The sequence below is a fragment of the Cupressus sempervirens genome, chromosome 3, assembly GCF_028749045.1.
Source record: "Cupressus sempervirens isolate cs-2001-9-10 chromosome 3, ASM2874904v1, whole genome shotgun sequence".
Classification (NCBI taxonomy): Eukaryota; Viridiplantae; Streptophyta; class Pinopsida; order Cupressales; family Cupressaceae; genus Cupressus; species Cupressus sempervirens.
The window spans coordinates 727660901-727678432 of NC_143120.1; the positions used below are offsets into that span (position 1 = coordinate 727660901).

At 36.1% G+C, this 17532-nt stretch overlaps 1 protein-coding gene across 2 annotated transcripts in view; it reads left to right on the forward strand.

The window, feature by feature from the left end:
- Positions 1–17240, forward strand: part of LOC149568832 (extradiol ring-cleavage dioxygenase-like) — a 77640-nt gene extending 60400 nt beyond the window's left edge. For both annotated transcript variants that reach the window (XM_089821711.1, XM_089821709.1), the window contains one exon: positions 16782–17240. In XM_089821711.1, coding sequence (XP_089677837.1) covers positions 16782–16974 — 193 coding nt within the window. In that variant the 3' untranslated portion in view covers positions 16975–17240. The remainder of the gene's footprint in view (positions 1–16781) is intronic.
- The last annotated feature ends 292 nt before the right edge of the window (positions 17241–17532 follow it).

Genomic DNA, 17532 nt, shown 5'->3' on the forward strand with positions numbered 1-17532 from the left:
GCCATGGAATTCGAATCCGAAAATCAATGTAAGGATGCTTCTGCAATCACCCAGATTAGTCCACAAATATCATTTAAGATCAATTGATGATTACCATCAAATACCACTATATCAAAATCAAGTGACAATTACCATCAAATACCACTATACCATTTAGGGCATCACATACCACTGTATCAATTAGGGCATTAATTACCATTGGATTAGATACACTGTATCTTTGGGTTGTCAATACCACTGTATCATTTAGGGCTTTAGATACCATTGTATCATTTAGGGCTTCAATTACCATTGGATCATTTAGGGCTTCAGATACCACTGGATCATTCCTTTTCTTCCGATTGCTTAACTGTGGCAATAACATAAGATTAGGAGATATGCTCATAATCATTATAAATGAAAAATTGAAATAACAATTCATTAGATAAATCTATCTCTCAATTAAATATATTCCATGTTTAGTTAGAAGATCAATTGATCTAACTGGTTGTCAATTATATTGATGATAAGAGTTGCTTTCTTCTAAAGAAATAACTGTAACGATGATACAACTCAATTAATCTTACCTTCTACTTGAATATACATCATAAAAGTAAAAATACTTGTTTCCAACAAACGTTTGAATGCATAACTTATCTTTATCTAGTGCACGTCCAACATTTTGTGGAGAGGGGAAACATTGTCAAGGGCTTAACCACCCAACCTCAGACCATAACTTATCCCCACGCAATTTCTAACGAGAAACACCCTCCCTACCCGAAATAGACATGGAACACCTTGTCAGCCACTGAGCATCTTGGTATCTAATCACACCACTCAACTTGACAACAGGAGTAAACAATAAACATGATCATGCATGAGCTATTAAATGATTCCTTTTAAAAATAATAAACATTGTTATATCACATTTGATTCTATTTGTTGTTATTGCAGGTCTCCTTTCTCTGACCTCTTCACCCTTTTCCTTGTCTATACAGCCGAGTGAGTCCCAGGGGTTGGAATCTTAGAGCAATCCGCTCTTTCTGTTGATTCTTAACTGTTCATGAATAATATATGTTCCAGCTTATCACAATCTGTGATTTGATGAATGTGTTCTTTAAGACTTGCAGAAAATATCATTTGAATTCTAATCTCCAATGGCATAATAAATCATGATTTCATAACATGGCTACTTGGCATTTATTTTCCATAAACAACTTTAACTTACAGAAGGTCTAACCTATGTCATCAAGCAAGATATTTTGCATCATGATATAAGCTGTAGCTCACAGTTATGTAAATTGGATTTGCTGTAACAAATGAATAAGAAAATTATATTGTAATGTTTGGATTTTGGATCTCCACATAGCCTAGAATAAATTCTGGAAATGCTTGAGCCTTGCTAGACGCTTGTATATATGTTCTTCAAATTAATTTCTTGGTGTAACCGCAGTAGGCAAAGGCAACCTTAATTCCAGCAAGGTAGAGTGATATTCGGCTGCCTGCAACAAGGATGGAAGTGTTACAATCTGTAGAGAACTTGTAGGGATTTGAATGGAAATGGTAGCCGGAAGTATGAGTAAAGAAAAATAGAAATAATGAAGGAGTCGAAGATGTTTAAGGGAGCCGGAATGAGCAAGGAAATGCGATAGTAAAATGGAAATCGGGAATGTGTTCTCTTATTTCGTCTCACCTGACCCATGATATAAAAAGGTTTTAAAAAGACTCTTTGGTTTCCGTAACTTAAAGAATTATCTTGGCTTTTTGAGTGCTTGCTAAATGCCAAGTGTTCAATCGGTTTTAAAAAGATGAATAAAGAGATGGAAAAAGAGTTGGAAGGTTATAATTAGAAAAATATTATGATTTATATTTATCTATGTATACGTAGATATATTGGTGAGGTGGCATCATTTTATTATAAGAAAATAATATTATCGTGTCACTTCATTTTTATGTCTATGTGTACGTACATAAGTATATATTGTTGTCGGTGAACATATATTAAAATAATATGGTGTAAGATCATTCAAAATCTTTTGAGGTACGTATTATATTTTAATTAAATTATTTTATATTTTAAATTATTTATTTAATAGCTCATGCGGTTCCATCGATTGTATCCTGATGTTCAAGTCGCTAGGTCCTCAACCATGGTGATTCACGATTCATACCCATTGCCCAATGATGATGATGCTTCTGAGCCCAATTATTTTCTAACAATGCTTCCACCCCTTCGACATGCTTCCTACAAAGAAATTCTACATAGTTAAATCATATTACCATAACAAGTTATTTAATCATAAATAATCATAATGGCTAACTGCCTTTTCAATTCTATGAATTTGTGATAAATAAATAACTAGCATGTTATCTTCACATGAAATTATAATGACTAACCATCTTACCATTTCGCAGGATTATAACAAATTTAACTGTTAACTGATTTCATGTGAACCTCAACGGCTATATGAACATTTTAAATTAGGTCAAAAATTGGGATGTAATAGGGAGGCTCAATTCTCGGTTGAAGGAGGAGCATTGCTCAGTTGTTATTGAGTCATGTTGGCCGAGGAGCTCAGTCATTGAAGGAGCTCGGTCACTGAAGGAACTTAGTCATTGGAGGTTCTTGGACGTTGAAGGAGCTTGACAAAGCTTATGGTGCTCGGTAATGCTGGGGCAGTTCGACAGGCATGTTTGCTCGACAGTGCCTGGATTGCTCGTGTTTGCTTACACTTGGTCATGTGTTTATGGCGGGTTAACATGAGGGTTAACATTTTGTATTTAATGTTTGTTGCAAGCCGACTTGTGGCTTAAATGTGCATTTAATATAAGGGTTTATTTAATTTGTAACTTGCTAGGTTGACTTGTGGTTTAGTTGGGTATAAGTAAAGGGGTTTATGGGAGTCTTGAGTCATTGTCATTTAGCATGGAGAAGATGGAGTAGCTGAGAGAGAAATTTTTTAAAGCAGAGCTAGTAGCTGTGGCTTGGGAAACAAGGAGATTGCTTGGTGGCTTGCGAGCACAAGTTTAGATCTTACTGTGGGATTTCTTCTAGAGTGCCTAGGGTTTGGGATTGGATCTTGAGGGATCTTGAAGAACTATTACTTGCTTTATATTTGGTTGTAATTGGGAAGGCCTTACAGCCCGATACATTGCATGTAATTAGTTCTTTTATGAAAAAAGAGTTGTGTTTGGTATCATATCTTGTATCTTGTGTTTTGTTTCCATTGTGTGGTTATTTGCTGGGGGCTAGGGCATCTCTTTTGGGGATTCTCTTACCTTGTAGTGTCTCAATAGGTTGATCTGTTGGATTAGGAACTTGAAAAACGAGCATGAATGATCCTTGTTTCTCATCAAAACATCTGTATAGGAGATGAGATGTCTTAATGCCGGTCAAGCGGTAGACGTTGTGAAGACTACCTCATCTAGCAAGCATGAGATTCTGACTCTTGGCATCCAACTTGATGCATGACGCATCAGGGATCCAAACAGAGGCAAGAGAGCCAAAACCCTTCAGGTGATTGATTTTGGGCTTGCGACTTGACCAGGCCTCTTCCAGAATCTTACCTTTGATTGCCATAATGGGTGACCAGATCAAAAGGTAAATTACAGTGTTAATTGCTTCAACCCAAAACTTTTTCAGAACATGTCTATGATCGAGCATGGATCGAGCCATTTGAGTGATTTTGTTGTTTCGACCTTTAATTACACTGTTCTGTCATGGTTTGTGGGGTGTGGATAACTGCCATTTGATGCCATGGATATCACAAAAGCTAGAGAATTCATTAGATCAAAATTCCCTCTCATTATCTGACCTAAGAGCAATAATAGATTTCCCAGACTCTTTTTCAAGTAGAGGTTTGAATTTCTGAAATACAGTAAACTCTTTTGATTTCTTTTTACGAAAATAGACCTACATTTTTCTACTAAAATCATCAACAAACAATACAAAATACTTGGACCCAAGAATAGGAGTGGCCATAGGGCTGCAAATATTGGCATGAACAAGCTGAAGTACTTGAGAAGCCCACTATGAATCACCACTTTGAAAGGTGTGCGATGTTGCTTCCCAGCCTCGCATGTATTACAGACTCCAAGTTGTTGAGTCTGAATCTTTGGCAAGTTGAGGACAAGCTCTTCATGAGCAAGTTGAGAGAGATAATGCACATTTGAGTGCCCATACTATTGATGCCAAAGTGAACTAACAAAAGACGGTTGAGTAGCCATAGCTAATTCTTGAGAATTAACAAGTCTTAAAAGACCATGATCCTTAAGGCCAATTGCAACAATAGACCAAGTCTCCCTATTAGTGATGATGCACTAATGTGAACTGAAGGTGACATCCAGTCGTGGAGAGTGTCACATCAATTGACTGACTGAGAGTATATTTAGTTCCATCCTAGAACAAAGTAAACATTGAGGAAAAGGAGATTCCTCCCAGCATACTCAATCCAAATGTTTCCTTAGCTAACAATAATGTACTCTTCCCCTCCACTAAAAATAATTGAATTTGAAAAAAGCTGGTAGTCAGTGAACTAGTCTCTGTAGTGGGTGAAATGACGAGAGGCACTTGAATCAATGTACCGGGCAGACGACTTCATAGGATCTGTAGGTCTTTTAACCATGAAGGCGTAAAAGGTAGATTCTGTCTGCTTAGTGTGCTCTGCACTGTTCACTTTCGATTGCGAACCAAATTGCTTAGATTGAGTAGCAAAGCATTTCCGACATTCAACCTTCATGTGAACATACTTGTGGCAGTAGTTGCATTGAATGTTCATTTTCCTAGAGCCTTTTGATGCTTGAGTAGAGGAATTTTGCTATGAATGAGACTTGCCTTTATCCTTCCGAAATTATTTAGCAATAAAGACTTTCTTTGTAGAGGTGGAGTTGAAACTATTACCGAACTGTTGTTTCCACCGATCTTGCTAAAGTAGAAGTGTACAAAGATATGTAAACTTTAGATCAACACTAGTAGAAGTGATGTTGAGAGTCTCGATTAATGCTTGTAGGACTTGGGTAAACTTTGAGAGTGATTACCACAATGTCCTCTTCCTCCATCTTGCGTCTAATGGCAAGCAACTGATCATAGATTTCTTGAATCTTATTTAGGTGTTCCTAGAGGAATTTCTGCTCATCCACGACAATAGAAAACATAGTGTTCTTGAGAAAGAAGGTCCCCTGCTTTTGTCTGAAGTCTCATGAAGTTTGTTGAGATGCTCCCATATCTTGACAACTATCTCGTCAGATGGAATTTGAGGGAGCTGATCATCAACCATGGATAATTTGAGAAGCATCATCGCCTATCGATTATTCTGATCAAAAGTAATCCAATTAGTACCAAATATAGTCGAATGCTGTGTTACACCTAGAACAATTTGATCAATATTCTGATATTCAAAGATTGTTAACATTTGCTGCTTCCACGTGCCATAATTTTGACCATTGAATTTCTAATTTCCCTTGAGTTGAATATTTGTCAAAGATGCCATAGCACGATATTTAGTGAAAATTGTGAATTTGTGAATGCATGTACTTCGAAGCAAAATGTCGGAAGACCAGTAAAAATGAAGAGGTACCTAGAAGAGATCTTGAAAATCCTAGAAGGAATATGCTATTGGATGCTGGATCTACTGGCTCATAAATTGAGGCACGAAAATCAGGACACCCAAAAAAATGAACGAGAACCTAATTGAGCTCTCGAAAAACCCATCAAGAATTTGTATTTTTTTTGGATTTGGTACAAAAATTTAGGGTTAAAAAAATTGTACATAGGTCCAATTTTCTTTAAAAATAATAGATTTTGTAGGAAAAATGTCAGATTCTGGGCGCAAATCTAATACTGAAGGTTTTAGAAACCCAAGATGCCTCCAAACAAGCAGAAAATGACCATGAAATATGTAAAAATGGCTGCCGTTACTTGCAGAAAAAATGACCACGAGTTTGCTGAAAATCTCCCAAAAACAACGCCAAAAATTGATGCCTCAGACCTGAGAAAGGGGCATGAAATAGTCACTTGGTTTAGCCAAAATAAAAGCGACCAATAATGGTCACAGTTTTTGCAGAATAAAACTACGCACAAACCAGATGGAAGATGCCCAGTCTCAAGAAAAAATGGAGAAACCCTAGCTTGTGGGAGTAGATAGGCAGAAAACTATTTTTGTAAAAAATGGCATTGATAATTTCAAAACGAAATTATTATTTTTATTCGATTGTTTTTGAAGTTTTTGTTCTGATACCATATTATGGGAAGTAATTGGTAAAATACTTTCTTGATATTAACAGAGATCAGATTACTATATACAAAAGAGTATATGATGTTTCCTTAGGAAACGATCATCAAGAATAGAAATATTTTATTCTAGTTAACAAATAACTATCAACTAACTAAAAGATAACTAAATATTAGAAAGATTCTAATATTTACAATAGATTACAATAGATAACCATTAAATAGAAATAGAAACTATCTATTATCGTAATACTTCTAACTCAACTGATGCAAGACAAAGTTGAAGTTGTGGTGAGACCAAACCAATCTCCACTTCACAAGTTAACTATACTAAGAAAGGTGCAATCTTTTATGGGTGAGTATGATTTTCAAACCATTTGTGCTCATTAAAACCATAAACTATGCAAATCAATGAACATCAAGTAATTGAGGCGAAGTTCTTGTAATGGAGTTTAGACCATCATTAGACTATTGTTTGCAATCAGTAAACATTAAAAGGTATGACGCTAGTTTCACCCTAATTACAGTAACAACAATATCTTTCATTAAACTATCCAGCTACTTTACTTAAACTACTTCCACACTTAAGCAATTATAAACTGAGTGAGGAATGTAGGAAACGATGCAATACTCCAAAACTTAACAACTATTCACCATGAAAACAATAATGAATAAGGAGCAATTTTGGTAGTATATTAGAAACAATTTCTTCCAATCTTTCTTTATAGATGAGAAGGCCTCATTGTTAATAATTGTTCCTGGTACAATGAGTGACCAAGATTAATTTGAGATCAATGGCCAAGATTATTCCAACATAGCCCTAATGTAATTGCCAACTACACGCATTAAATGCTTATCCAATCATAACTGGACACCAATAAATGGGCCAGTAAGAAAATTAGTGCTTTGATAGACCAATGAGAAATTCATTAGGTGAACCTTTGAATGCAATTCGCATGTACACTTGGAATGACTTGATTGGATGATCTTGAACACGTGAGATTGGAATCTTCTGCTTAGTCGGAGCTGAACAGGCACCACATCAACATCCTTATCTTTCGACTACACTTCTCCATCTTTGAAATGTTCTTCAAATTGCTTGTACTTGAAATGGTTCTTGACTTGATGCCATGTCCATGATCTTGCTCCATGAATTTGTACTTAACCAATTTTAGCTTCCCTTGCTTAATAATCAGTTCAGTTACAATTTGAGGACATACCTTTTTGCATAAAAAATGTTAAAGTCCTTTTAAACCTTTTTCATAAACTTGCAGCATTTATGCCTTTTTTTGCAACCTAATGTTGGAGATATAGCCTTGGGAGAAATCTTTTTCTTTATTTGAAATATATAAATAATTTTTTTTTAAAGACATCAAAGGGTCCTCAATATGAAGGGACAAGACATTGAAGACTCAAGAGTCAAGACAATGAAGGGTTTTCACTTTGTAATGACAAGACAATTAAGGGTCAAGGCCATGTTTTATATTCTTCAAGAAAGGATTTTCTGATATAAATTGATATCCTTTGTCGAAGGATTGTATCAAAGGGGTATTTCATTTATTGTTTATAGATCATAGGGATGATGATCATTGCTTCAGTTTTGGCCTAGTTTTGGGCATATTACAAATCTGTTTACTACTCTTTCATTAATAAAATGATTCTTGCGTGGCTGGGTTTTTCCCCCTTAGGTTGGAGGGTTTTCCTAGGCTAATTTGCTGTGTCTTTTATTCATTTTTTTTGCGAATGTGGCAAGCCACAAATATTTTAGTAATATATATATATATATATATATATATATAATTGGTTCAAAGGCTGATGGAGGAAAGACCAGAAAGTAAACCTCCAACTGCTACCATATACAGAAAAATAGAACATAACATCTTCTGCTTAATATAGCATGAACTCGATCTAAACCAACAGGATGAGCCTGAGAGATGCCTTTATAAAATGGGCTACATATGTGTATGGCTCATAATAACAAAATATGTCTCTAAAAGACATAAACTAAGATAGCTGATTGGGCATGGGAGGAGCCTGAATAAAATGGGGTACATTATAAACATTTCATATTTTTATAAGCACACAATTAAAGTTACTGTCATTTACGACCTCATGGCCCACCATATCAACACAACGAGTGTTTAGCCACTGCCTGTGCTTGATTACTTCATTTATTCATTTATTATGTTTGTTGTTTCTCTTCAATTCTGTATGTAAATTCAACATGGTATCAAAGCCAGGTTTCTAATGGATATTTTGGATTCATTAATCTTTGGGAAATGAAAGCCAATAGTTTGGTTGCAGGGTGTTGGAGGATTTGAGATTAGTGATAGGGTTTCCATATTGAGCATCCTTGATTACAACTTGTAATGTGATGAAATGTATTGGTGTGCTATTTCAGTTTACAACATTTTCCTGTAAATATTCTAGAGTGTGGGTTGCATTTCTAATGAATTTTAATTGGTAGTTTCACTGGTTTGGTAGTGGAACGGCTGCAAATCATGTCTGCTCCAACCTTGTTTCAATAAAAATGGCCTTGTAACTCTCTGAAAATTGAGTCTTAGGTACAGACAATTAGTGAAGGACAGTGCGAGGACTTGAAATTGCTGTTGAGGGAAGAATTTGTTGATGGTGTATCAATGGAAACTCTGACCAGCTCAAACACTTGTGCAAGAGTAAATGTTTCCGAAATTTCCATTCTGAGTCAGAAAACTGGTGACTCTTTGCATTCATTCAAAAATCTTTATGATCTACTGAATGCCCAGGTTTCTTCATCCGAGATTATGTGATGAGAATGAGGAGTGCAAACATCAGGAAATGTTGGTCATTTTTGAATGGATTCCTAGAAGATAGATTGATAAGAGGCGGAGAGAACCTGCTTCCACCTCTTTGCATTTCTTGTAACAAATCGTGTGCATGTCAAAATTGTGTTGGGGATCAAATGGATACTCAAGCCTCCTTTCACAAATCCCAGTTGCATGAACCACCAAATAATTCTTTGAGCATGGCTGACGGAACAATAGATCCCCAGTGACCATCTTTCTAAGTCCATGCTCAGATGAGACCTTTAACATTTCCCAAGGAGACTAAAGTAGAAGTAGGATTCATAGAGAGTGAAATAAACTATTCAATGTTGGTTAAGAGAAACCTTTTAGATTATTTAAGTCACCATTGGGTATGTTATTTTGGTGTGTTTGTATTGGTTCGGTTCATTTTGTTAAAGTGAAACCAACATGTATTTAGTAATAGTGGAGATGTGACTATGTTGGTCCTGTATTGAGCACGAAAGCAGGGCAATGGAGTTGAAATTAGTTCGAGATGACATTGATTATCTTGGTCACCAGACATTGGTTTTCTTATAGTCATAGTTACAGTTACTATTCAAGAGGGAGTTTGTTGGGTGCACTTGTTACCTAGGAAACAAATCTTAATTCGTGTATTTCCACTTCCATCCTTGGTGGAATAAAAAAGGGGAAGCAACCAGATTATTCTATGCAAAGGTTATTAGAAAATCCCGATTGTATTCTTGTATGCTATCAGATCACACTCACATTTATCCGTCCAGGAGTGGCCATCAAGAGTCTTACGTGTGGATGATTCAAAGGCAAAGTTCATTACCAGTAGTAGTTGGGTACCATATTTGAGTTATATGGAGTTGTCATCAGACATGATATGTGTGTTTGTGGGTGAGATCATGCAACCCAATGCATTAAAATAATATTGACTGTATATAAATGAGCCTGGTTATTATTTAGGTAGCTTCGAAGTTTCCCGGTGTTGTTTGCTGAGGAAGAATATCACATAGTGCAGACCCGCTAACAGTTTTAGAACAAGATATGTTTATTGAAGGAATGACATGAAATGTTGTTGTGTTTGAGATTTCCATATGACTACTTAACAGAACTATCCTGGACATAGAGTTGATGCGATGAAAGTAATCTTAAGGCTTCAGTTCGGAGGATTGGTTTGTGAGGCAAAGTAACAAGGTTTTATCCAATTCTTCTGTTCCAGTATATTGGGTCTCTTGTTGAACAAATTTGCAGATAAGTCCTATCTAATATTATGACTGCTTTGAAAGTTCACACGTTTAAATTAGATTTTTTTTTGAGTATTATAGGGTCATGGTAGGTCAATAATTATCGTTGTGAAGTAATGAGATTATTTGAAATCTTTATTATTCTTTTTTTTTTTGAAAAAGAGGGGTAAACGCTTTGACCTGGAGCTATGAACCAGTGAGACCACAAACCCATGAGATTTGAACCTTGATGGCAAGGATAACAACACAACCACTTAACCATCACAACATGCCACTATTGGCTAAGGGTTTGTGGTAACCTAGTGTGACTCGAACCGGAGTTGATGCGTAGCACCGGGATCATTAGCCTAACACTACGCCTCACGACTTGCCTTCACACCAACTCGGCTATTCACTCACCCTTAAATCTTTATTATTCATATTTGATGTTTTGCTCAATTATTCTAATGAAAGTTGCCTTCTATTATGAAGTTAAATGTTTCAATATTTATCGCGTAGACTTTCTAATGTTGGCAATTGGAAATAATATGCATGTAGAGACACTACAGTGGTATAATTCAAGACTTATTGAACTGATTACTAAAGAAACCTTGGCAGAGTCAAGACAGTCACTACTTTGGGCATTCGTGTTGTGTTTACCACTATATCAATTGCTAGAGATGGAAGCCAGGGCTCATTAATAGAGACATTGAATATTCATCTTGTGTGCGTTTTGGGCAAGAACTTACAGACAATGGGATTGTAACTAGATGTGACTGCAATCTGTGGGTTCCTTCTTTGCATTGGGCAAAGAATGTCCAGTACATTGCCTAGTTCAAGTGTGCAAATACACAGTAGCGACTCTTCTTATTTAGAGGGAGCTTGAGCGACAGATGGAGAGTGCCAAGCCTTCTGTAGAGGATCAGAAAGCTCGTGAACAAGTGTGGCTTCAAAAGCTCCTTGTTTGGTCAAACATTGGAGTCAAGTGTAATTTATTGTGATAATCAAGTCTTTGAGAATGTTGCCCTTGCTGATAGGGAGTCTTGGCATCAATTTCTCTTATTATGTGCTATAAGTGCATATTTCTCTGGAGAGGGAAATATAAGGTGAAGGTCCTTATAATGTGTATTTTTTTGTGAGAGACAATAATGAGGTGAAAGCCCTTGTAATATATATTTTTTCATGAGAGAAATATGAGATGAAAGCCCTTGTAGTATATATTTCTCTGTGAGAGAAATACGAGGTGAAAGCCATTGTGTATATTTATCTGTGAGAGAGAGATATGAGGTGAAAGCTCATGTATGCATATTTCTTTGTGAGAGATAAATATGAAGTCAAAGCCCTTGAGAGGTGATGCTTCTTGTAAGAATTTGGTATAGCTCTAATACCATGTAAGAATTTGCCTTAGGGGAAAATGACACCAAGATCAAGAAGCTCAGAAGATAGCACAAGAGAGACAAATAGTGATCAAATGAGAATCTCAATAATGATCATAATGGATACCAGATAATTGGATATGAGATGAATACACACTAGAAGTGCCTGTATATAAAGGCAACTAGAATGATTAGGAGTCAGCAAAGAGATAAGGATTACAACTCAAGACATGTCCACCAAAGGTGGATTATCCTCCATTGAGCACAGGAGTTTGTGCAATGATGAGAGGACAAGTTTACATAGGCATATCTCATAAAAAGATGTTGTAGACACCATGTGCTCAAATAAGTTGCTAACTCCTGTGTTGTCAACAAGACAATTCATATGTCTATGCAAATTCCTAAGTATCTACATAACAACTAATATAAAAATGCATTATCCTAAGTAAACTTAAGTAAAGTGTAATAATAATTAATTATTTACACTAACAACCCCCCTTAAGTGCAACTTAGGGGAATGCACTTAAGCTCACAAAGCTAAATGCAAGATGCAATGTGGGTCCTGGGTATTAGGCCATGTTAGGTACCCATGTACTAATGCAATACTCTACATACAATGTGATACAATGCAATGCAATCTCTCTGAAAATGGAGAAAGAGGGAAAACCTCATGGGAAAAATCTCCTTCAAAAAGAGAGATGAAGTAGTACAAGATGCATGTAATGATGGAGTAATCAAGACCCCCCTAGTATGACATACATCATGCATGTACAAGCATATATCCCCCATAAGAAAAAATACATGATGGTATCCCCCCAAATTGAATAATCTCCTGCAAGGATGTCATGAAGACAAAAAAGTATCCAATGCCTACAAATGACATTTCTCCCTTTAGGAAGAAGATACACCAAGTATAGGTGCAAGTATACTTCCCATTGTGGATAGGAAGATGGATGAGGAATCCATATGTAGTATGCTATGGATGCTCCCTCTGGAGTCTGATCATATGTAGACAAGTCCTTGATGAATGTAGATGCCACAAGCCAATTTGGTGGATGCCCAAAAGAAGGTGGCAAACAAGGTAACATGTCCATGTATGAGAGTGAATCAAACTCCAAAGACAAGGAATCATCCTTATAGGAAGATATGGGAAGAGAAGCAATGTAGCCTCCCCTCAATGATGAATGCACACCCATGAAAGAAGCTCCTTGATGACTAAAGAAGCTGCACCATGAGAACTGAATGATGTTCCTCCTTGTAGGAAGAAGTGGTGCCATAGGTGTAGTGGAGAATGCTCCCCAACTAGAAGGAAGAATCCTCAAAAGATATGATGTCTGAGGAAATTGGAATACAATCTCCAAAGATTGATATGATTCCTTTGAAGTAAAAGAGTCCTCCAACTGTTGAAAAGAAGCGTCCACAATCATGTCAGTCTCAAAAGAAAGATCAAGTGGTTGAGGCTCAGAGTGTTCCCTCGCAACGAGTGAAGAAGAATTCTCCTCAACAAAGAGAAGATGGATGTCATCAATAATGTCATCAGGAGCATCTGTGGTTGAAATTGGATCAGTAGAAGCAACAGGAGCATGAGAAGGTATGATTTCAACTAGAGTTGTAGGTACCACAATTGGAGTGACTAGAGCTAGAATGTCCTCTTGTAATGGAGGGACTTCTGGATCTCCATATGCTTCCCAAAGACACATCCAAACGTCATGAGGACTACTTGCCTTACTAAGAGGACAAAAAGATTCCTTACTCATACTGTTATACATAAAGCAAAGAAGAGAAAGATGTCCCCAATTAGTATTAGGTGGAAATATCTTCGAATATGGATAAGGAAACACTTCCTTATGTTCTCTTAGATGATCAATGATCAAAGCACTCCATTTCTGATAGTTCCTTTTTGTCAATTTGAATCTTAAACCAAAGTGACACTTTTGACATGACTCCGTGAGATCAAATAATGTATGCACCCCCAAAATGCAAAAAAATCAAAGAAACCCCCCTTAATGCATGATTTGGCACTTTATATTTAGTGCGATTACAATGGCCACTTGCCAATATAGGGCCTAAGTGGACTTCTGATTTTGCTGGTTACAACAACAAATATGAAGCTATATCGGACTTAGCAAGATAAGACACAAGACCTCTCAAGGATCTAATTAATTACAAGTGCCAATAGGCCAAAATGAGACCAAAATTTGAAAGTACTATGTCTACTCAAAATTACTCCAAATTGATACCAGATTTGGAAAGTAGACAAAAATTCATGCACTTTCAACAAAAATAGCACTTGAGTATGTGTCTGGATGAGCCTGAACAAAGCCTTTGAAGTTGTAAAAATTGGGATTGGCAATTTTCAAAAAAATTCAAGAACAAAGATCACAAACAACCTGCACCAATGTGTAGACCATGAAATTGAACCCCAAAACAAAAAAAATTGCTCGAAAAAAGGAGTCCGTATGAGGGAGATATCGCTGTTTGAAAATCACCTCTATAATTAATTCTTGAATTGCCGTCGTCACACCTTCGGAAATCAAATGACTAGATTTAACCTCAGATGTCCGATTTTAATGAAACAAAAGCCAATTTGGGAGTTTTTTGATCTTTTGAATATGATGCCAACATCTGATTTGCAGCACCAAGCTCCAATCTTGACCTGCAGAAAAAAATAAAAATCTCTCCAATGGCTATGCAGTGAAACTCCTATGGCTCTGATACCATGTAAGAATTTGGTATAACTCTGATACCATGTGAGAATTTTTCTTAGGGCAAAATGACACCAAAATCAAGAAGCTTAGAAGATAGCACAAGAGAGACAAATAGTGATCAAATGAGAATCTCAATAATGATCAAGATGATAATGGATATCAGATAATTGGATATGAGATGAATACACACTAGAAGTACTTGTATATAAAGACAACTAGAATGACTAGGAGTCAGCAAAGAGATAAGGATTACAACTCAACACATGTCCACCAAAGGTGGATTATCCTTCATTGAGCACAGGAGTTTGTGCGATGATGAGAGGATAAGTTTACATAGGTGTATCTCATAAAGTGATGTTTTAGACACCATGTGCTCAAATAAGTTGCTAACTCCTGTGTTGTCAACAAGACAACTCATATGTCTATCCAAATTCCTAAGTATCTATATGACAACTAATATAAAAATGCATTATCCTAAGTAAACTTTAGTAATGTGTAATAATAATTAATTATTTACACTAACACTTCTCCACAGATGGGAGTAGCCATGGTGGACGTTATGTCAAGATATTCAATGACAACATCACGTTGAGTGATTCTGTAATGGGTACTTGTTTATATGCTTCTTTCCACACATGGGAGTAGCCATGGAGGATGTCATGTGGAGAGATTCCATGATATCATGATGAGTGACTTCGTGATGCGAGGTTGTGTATATGATTCTTTCCACACATGTGAGTAGCCATGGTGGGCATCATGTTGAGTGATTCCATGACATTATCACATTGAGAGTTGTCGTGATTAAAATATTTTTTACAAATGGGTGTAGCCATTGTGGGTGTCATGTTGAGAGTTACCATGACATGGATATTTGGAAAGATATCGCCCTAGCTAAGAGGGAGTGTTGGAGATATAGCTTTGGGAGATATATTTCTCTCATTTTGAAATATAGAAATAATCTATTTTTTGTTAAAGACATCAAAGGGTCCTCAATTTGAAGGGACAAGACATTGAAGAGTCAAGAGTCAAGATAATGAAGGGTCTTCACTTTTTAACGACTAGACAATGAAGGGTCAAGGCAATGTTTTACATTGTTCAAGAAAGAATTTGGTGTTACAGATTGATATTCTTTGCCAAGTCATTGTATCAAAGGGTATTTCATTTATTTTCTATAGATCATAGGGATAATGATCATTGCTTTAGTTTTGCCCTAGTTTTGGGCATATTGTAAATCTGTTTACTACTCTTTGATTAATAAAATAATGCTTGTGTGGCTGGGTTTTTTTCCACTTAAGTTGGAGGGTTTTCATAGGATAATTTGTCCTGTCCTTGGTTCATTTGTTTTGTTCGTTGTTTATCTTCAATTCTGATATGAAACTTATACACCTCAAACTAAAATAAAACATGAAAGAGACCTAACATAGTCTTCATGGTCTTACGAGACACCTATGCATAAAACAATGTAATCCAAGGTTGAGAGACACACCTCAACTCAAACACGAGCCAAAAACCTCTAGAAATTACAAATTTGCATTTTGTTGGGAAAAGCAAAAATTTGAATTCGTAGGTCAAAACAAACACTCTAAATTATAGCAAATGAGGTTTTAAAGCTAAACAACTGGAAGTGCTAAGAATCTCTACTCTTCTGCATTCTCATTCATCCTAATGAAGGATCACTTTGTGTGATCCGAAACGTTGATGATAAAAAATTCTACACAATCAATTACCAGAAAACTATTTGACATTTCTAATGGATTGTGGAAATTTAATTACTTTAATTGATACCCTTCATGGGAGGGAACTATGTTTTAAAGCTAAACAATTGGAAGTGCTGAAAATTTCTACTCTCTTGCACTCATTCATCCCAATGATGGATCACTTTGTGTGATTCGAAATGTTGATGATAAAAAATCTACACAATCAATTACGAGGAAACTATTTGACATTTCTAATGGATTGTGGAAACTTAATTGTAGATGATCCAATGGATCTGCTAAGACCTATGCTAACTCAAAAAAGACTCCTGGCATCAAAATGTGCATAAATTCACTACTAGGGTAATGCTCCTGCATCAATAGGGTACTCCAAAAGTCGTATGAATACTAGTTAGTGATCATTATCATGTATATATGAGTAATTTTTGGACTTAACTTTATCACGTTTGGGCACTCAACTTGCTCATAATTTGTCAAATCTGTTAGGATAAAGTTAACTTTAAATTTGATGTACCCACAATTATTTGTTTTAAAACCAACAAACTTAAGGTTGTTTTATGTGAAGGTCAATAAATTGTACATTAGTATTTAACATAGACAGCGTCACTCAAGCATTGTGGTGGACTGTTTCCTATTGTGGAAAACTTGTAAAGATGGTTATAAATTAGGATTGTATTTTATTTTTAAATACTATAAATATTTCCAATTGGCAGGAAAAATATTTCATTCAAGTTTAACTGAAATCTCTGTAATTTGCAGGCATGCTGAGGTTAATCGATTTCAAGAGAAAGCTCCAAATGCAAGAATGGCTCATCCATATCCAGACCATTTTTATCCACTGAATGTTGCCCTTGGAGCAGCTGGCGAGAGAGCTAAAGCTGAACTCCTCCACAATAGTTGGAGCCTTGGCACACTTTCATATTCTTCATATGCTTTCAGGTCTGCAGATTAATGTGTATCATGTGGGTGTACAATAATGGTGTTTCTTTCATTTCAACTATCTATTCGTATCATGTATGGTGGTGTTAGTGGGCTATAACTCAAAAATCCAAATGTATTGTAATTCATCAAGCCCTGCTCAGTGCCCCTGTATTATTTGAAATGGAATTTTATAAACCGAACATTCTTTATGTAAATAAGGGTTCTTTTGACCATTTTAGTATTTTGCACCGATTCATGGACACTCACAGTCCCTATAATATTCCTAATTATTTTCCATGGCTGATTGGTTGGATTATGATTGCATATATGTTAATGATATAATTTAGGATTATTATGAATGATTCAACTGCTGTGCTTGAGTTCAAGATTGAATACTGTTATAGTTCATATATGACTTGAGATTACAACATTTTATTGAAGTCGTTATGTTTCTTGTCATGTATTTTGATGTTGGACTTCAAAAATGATACCAATGACCCTCTTGCTTTCTGACAACGTGTCACCCAATTTAACACGTGTATCTCAAGATGGGGAAGAGACCAGAAGTTCTAGGACAAGGGAACTAACT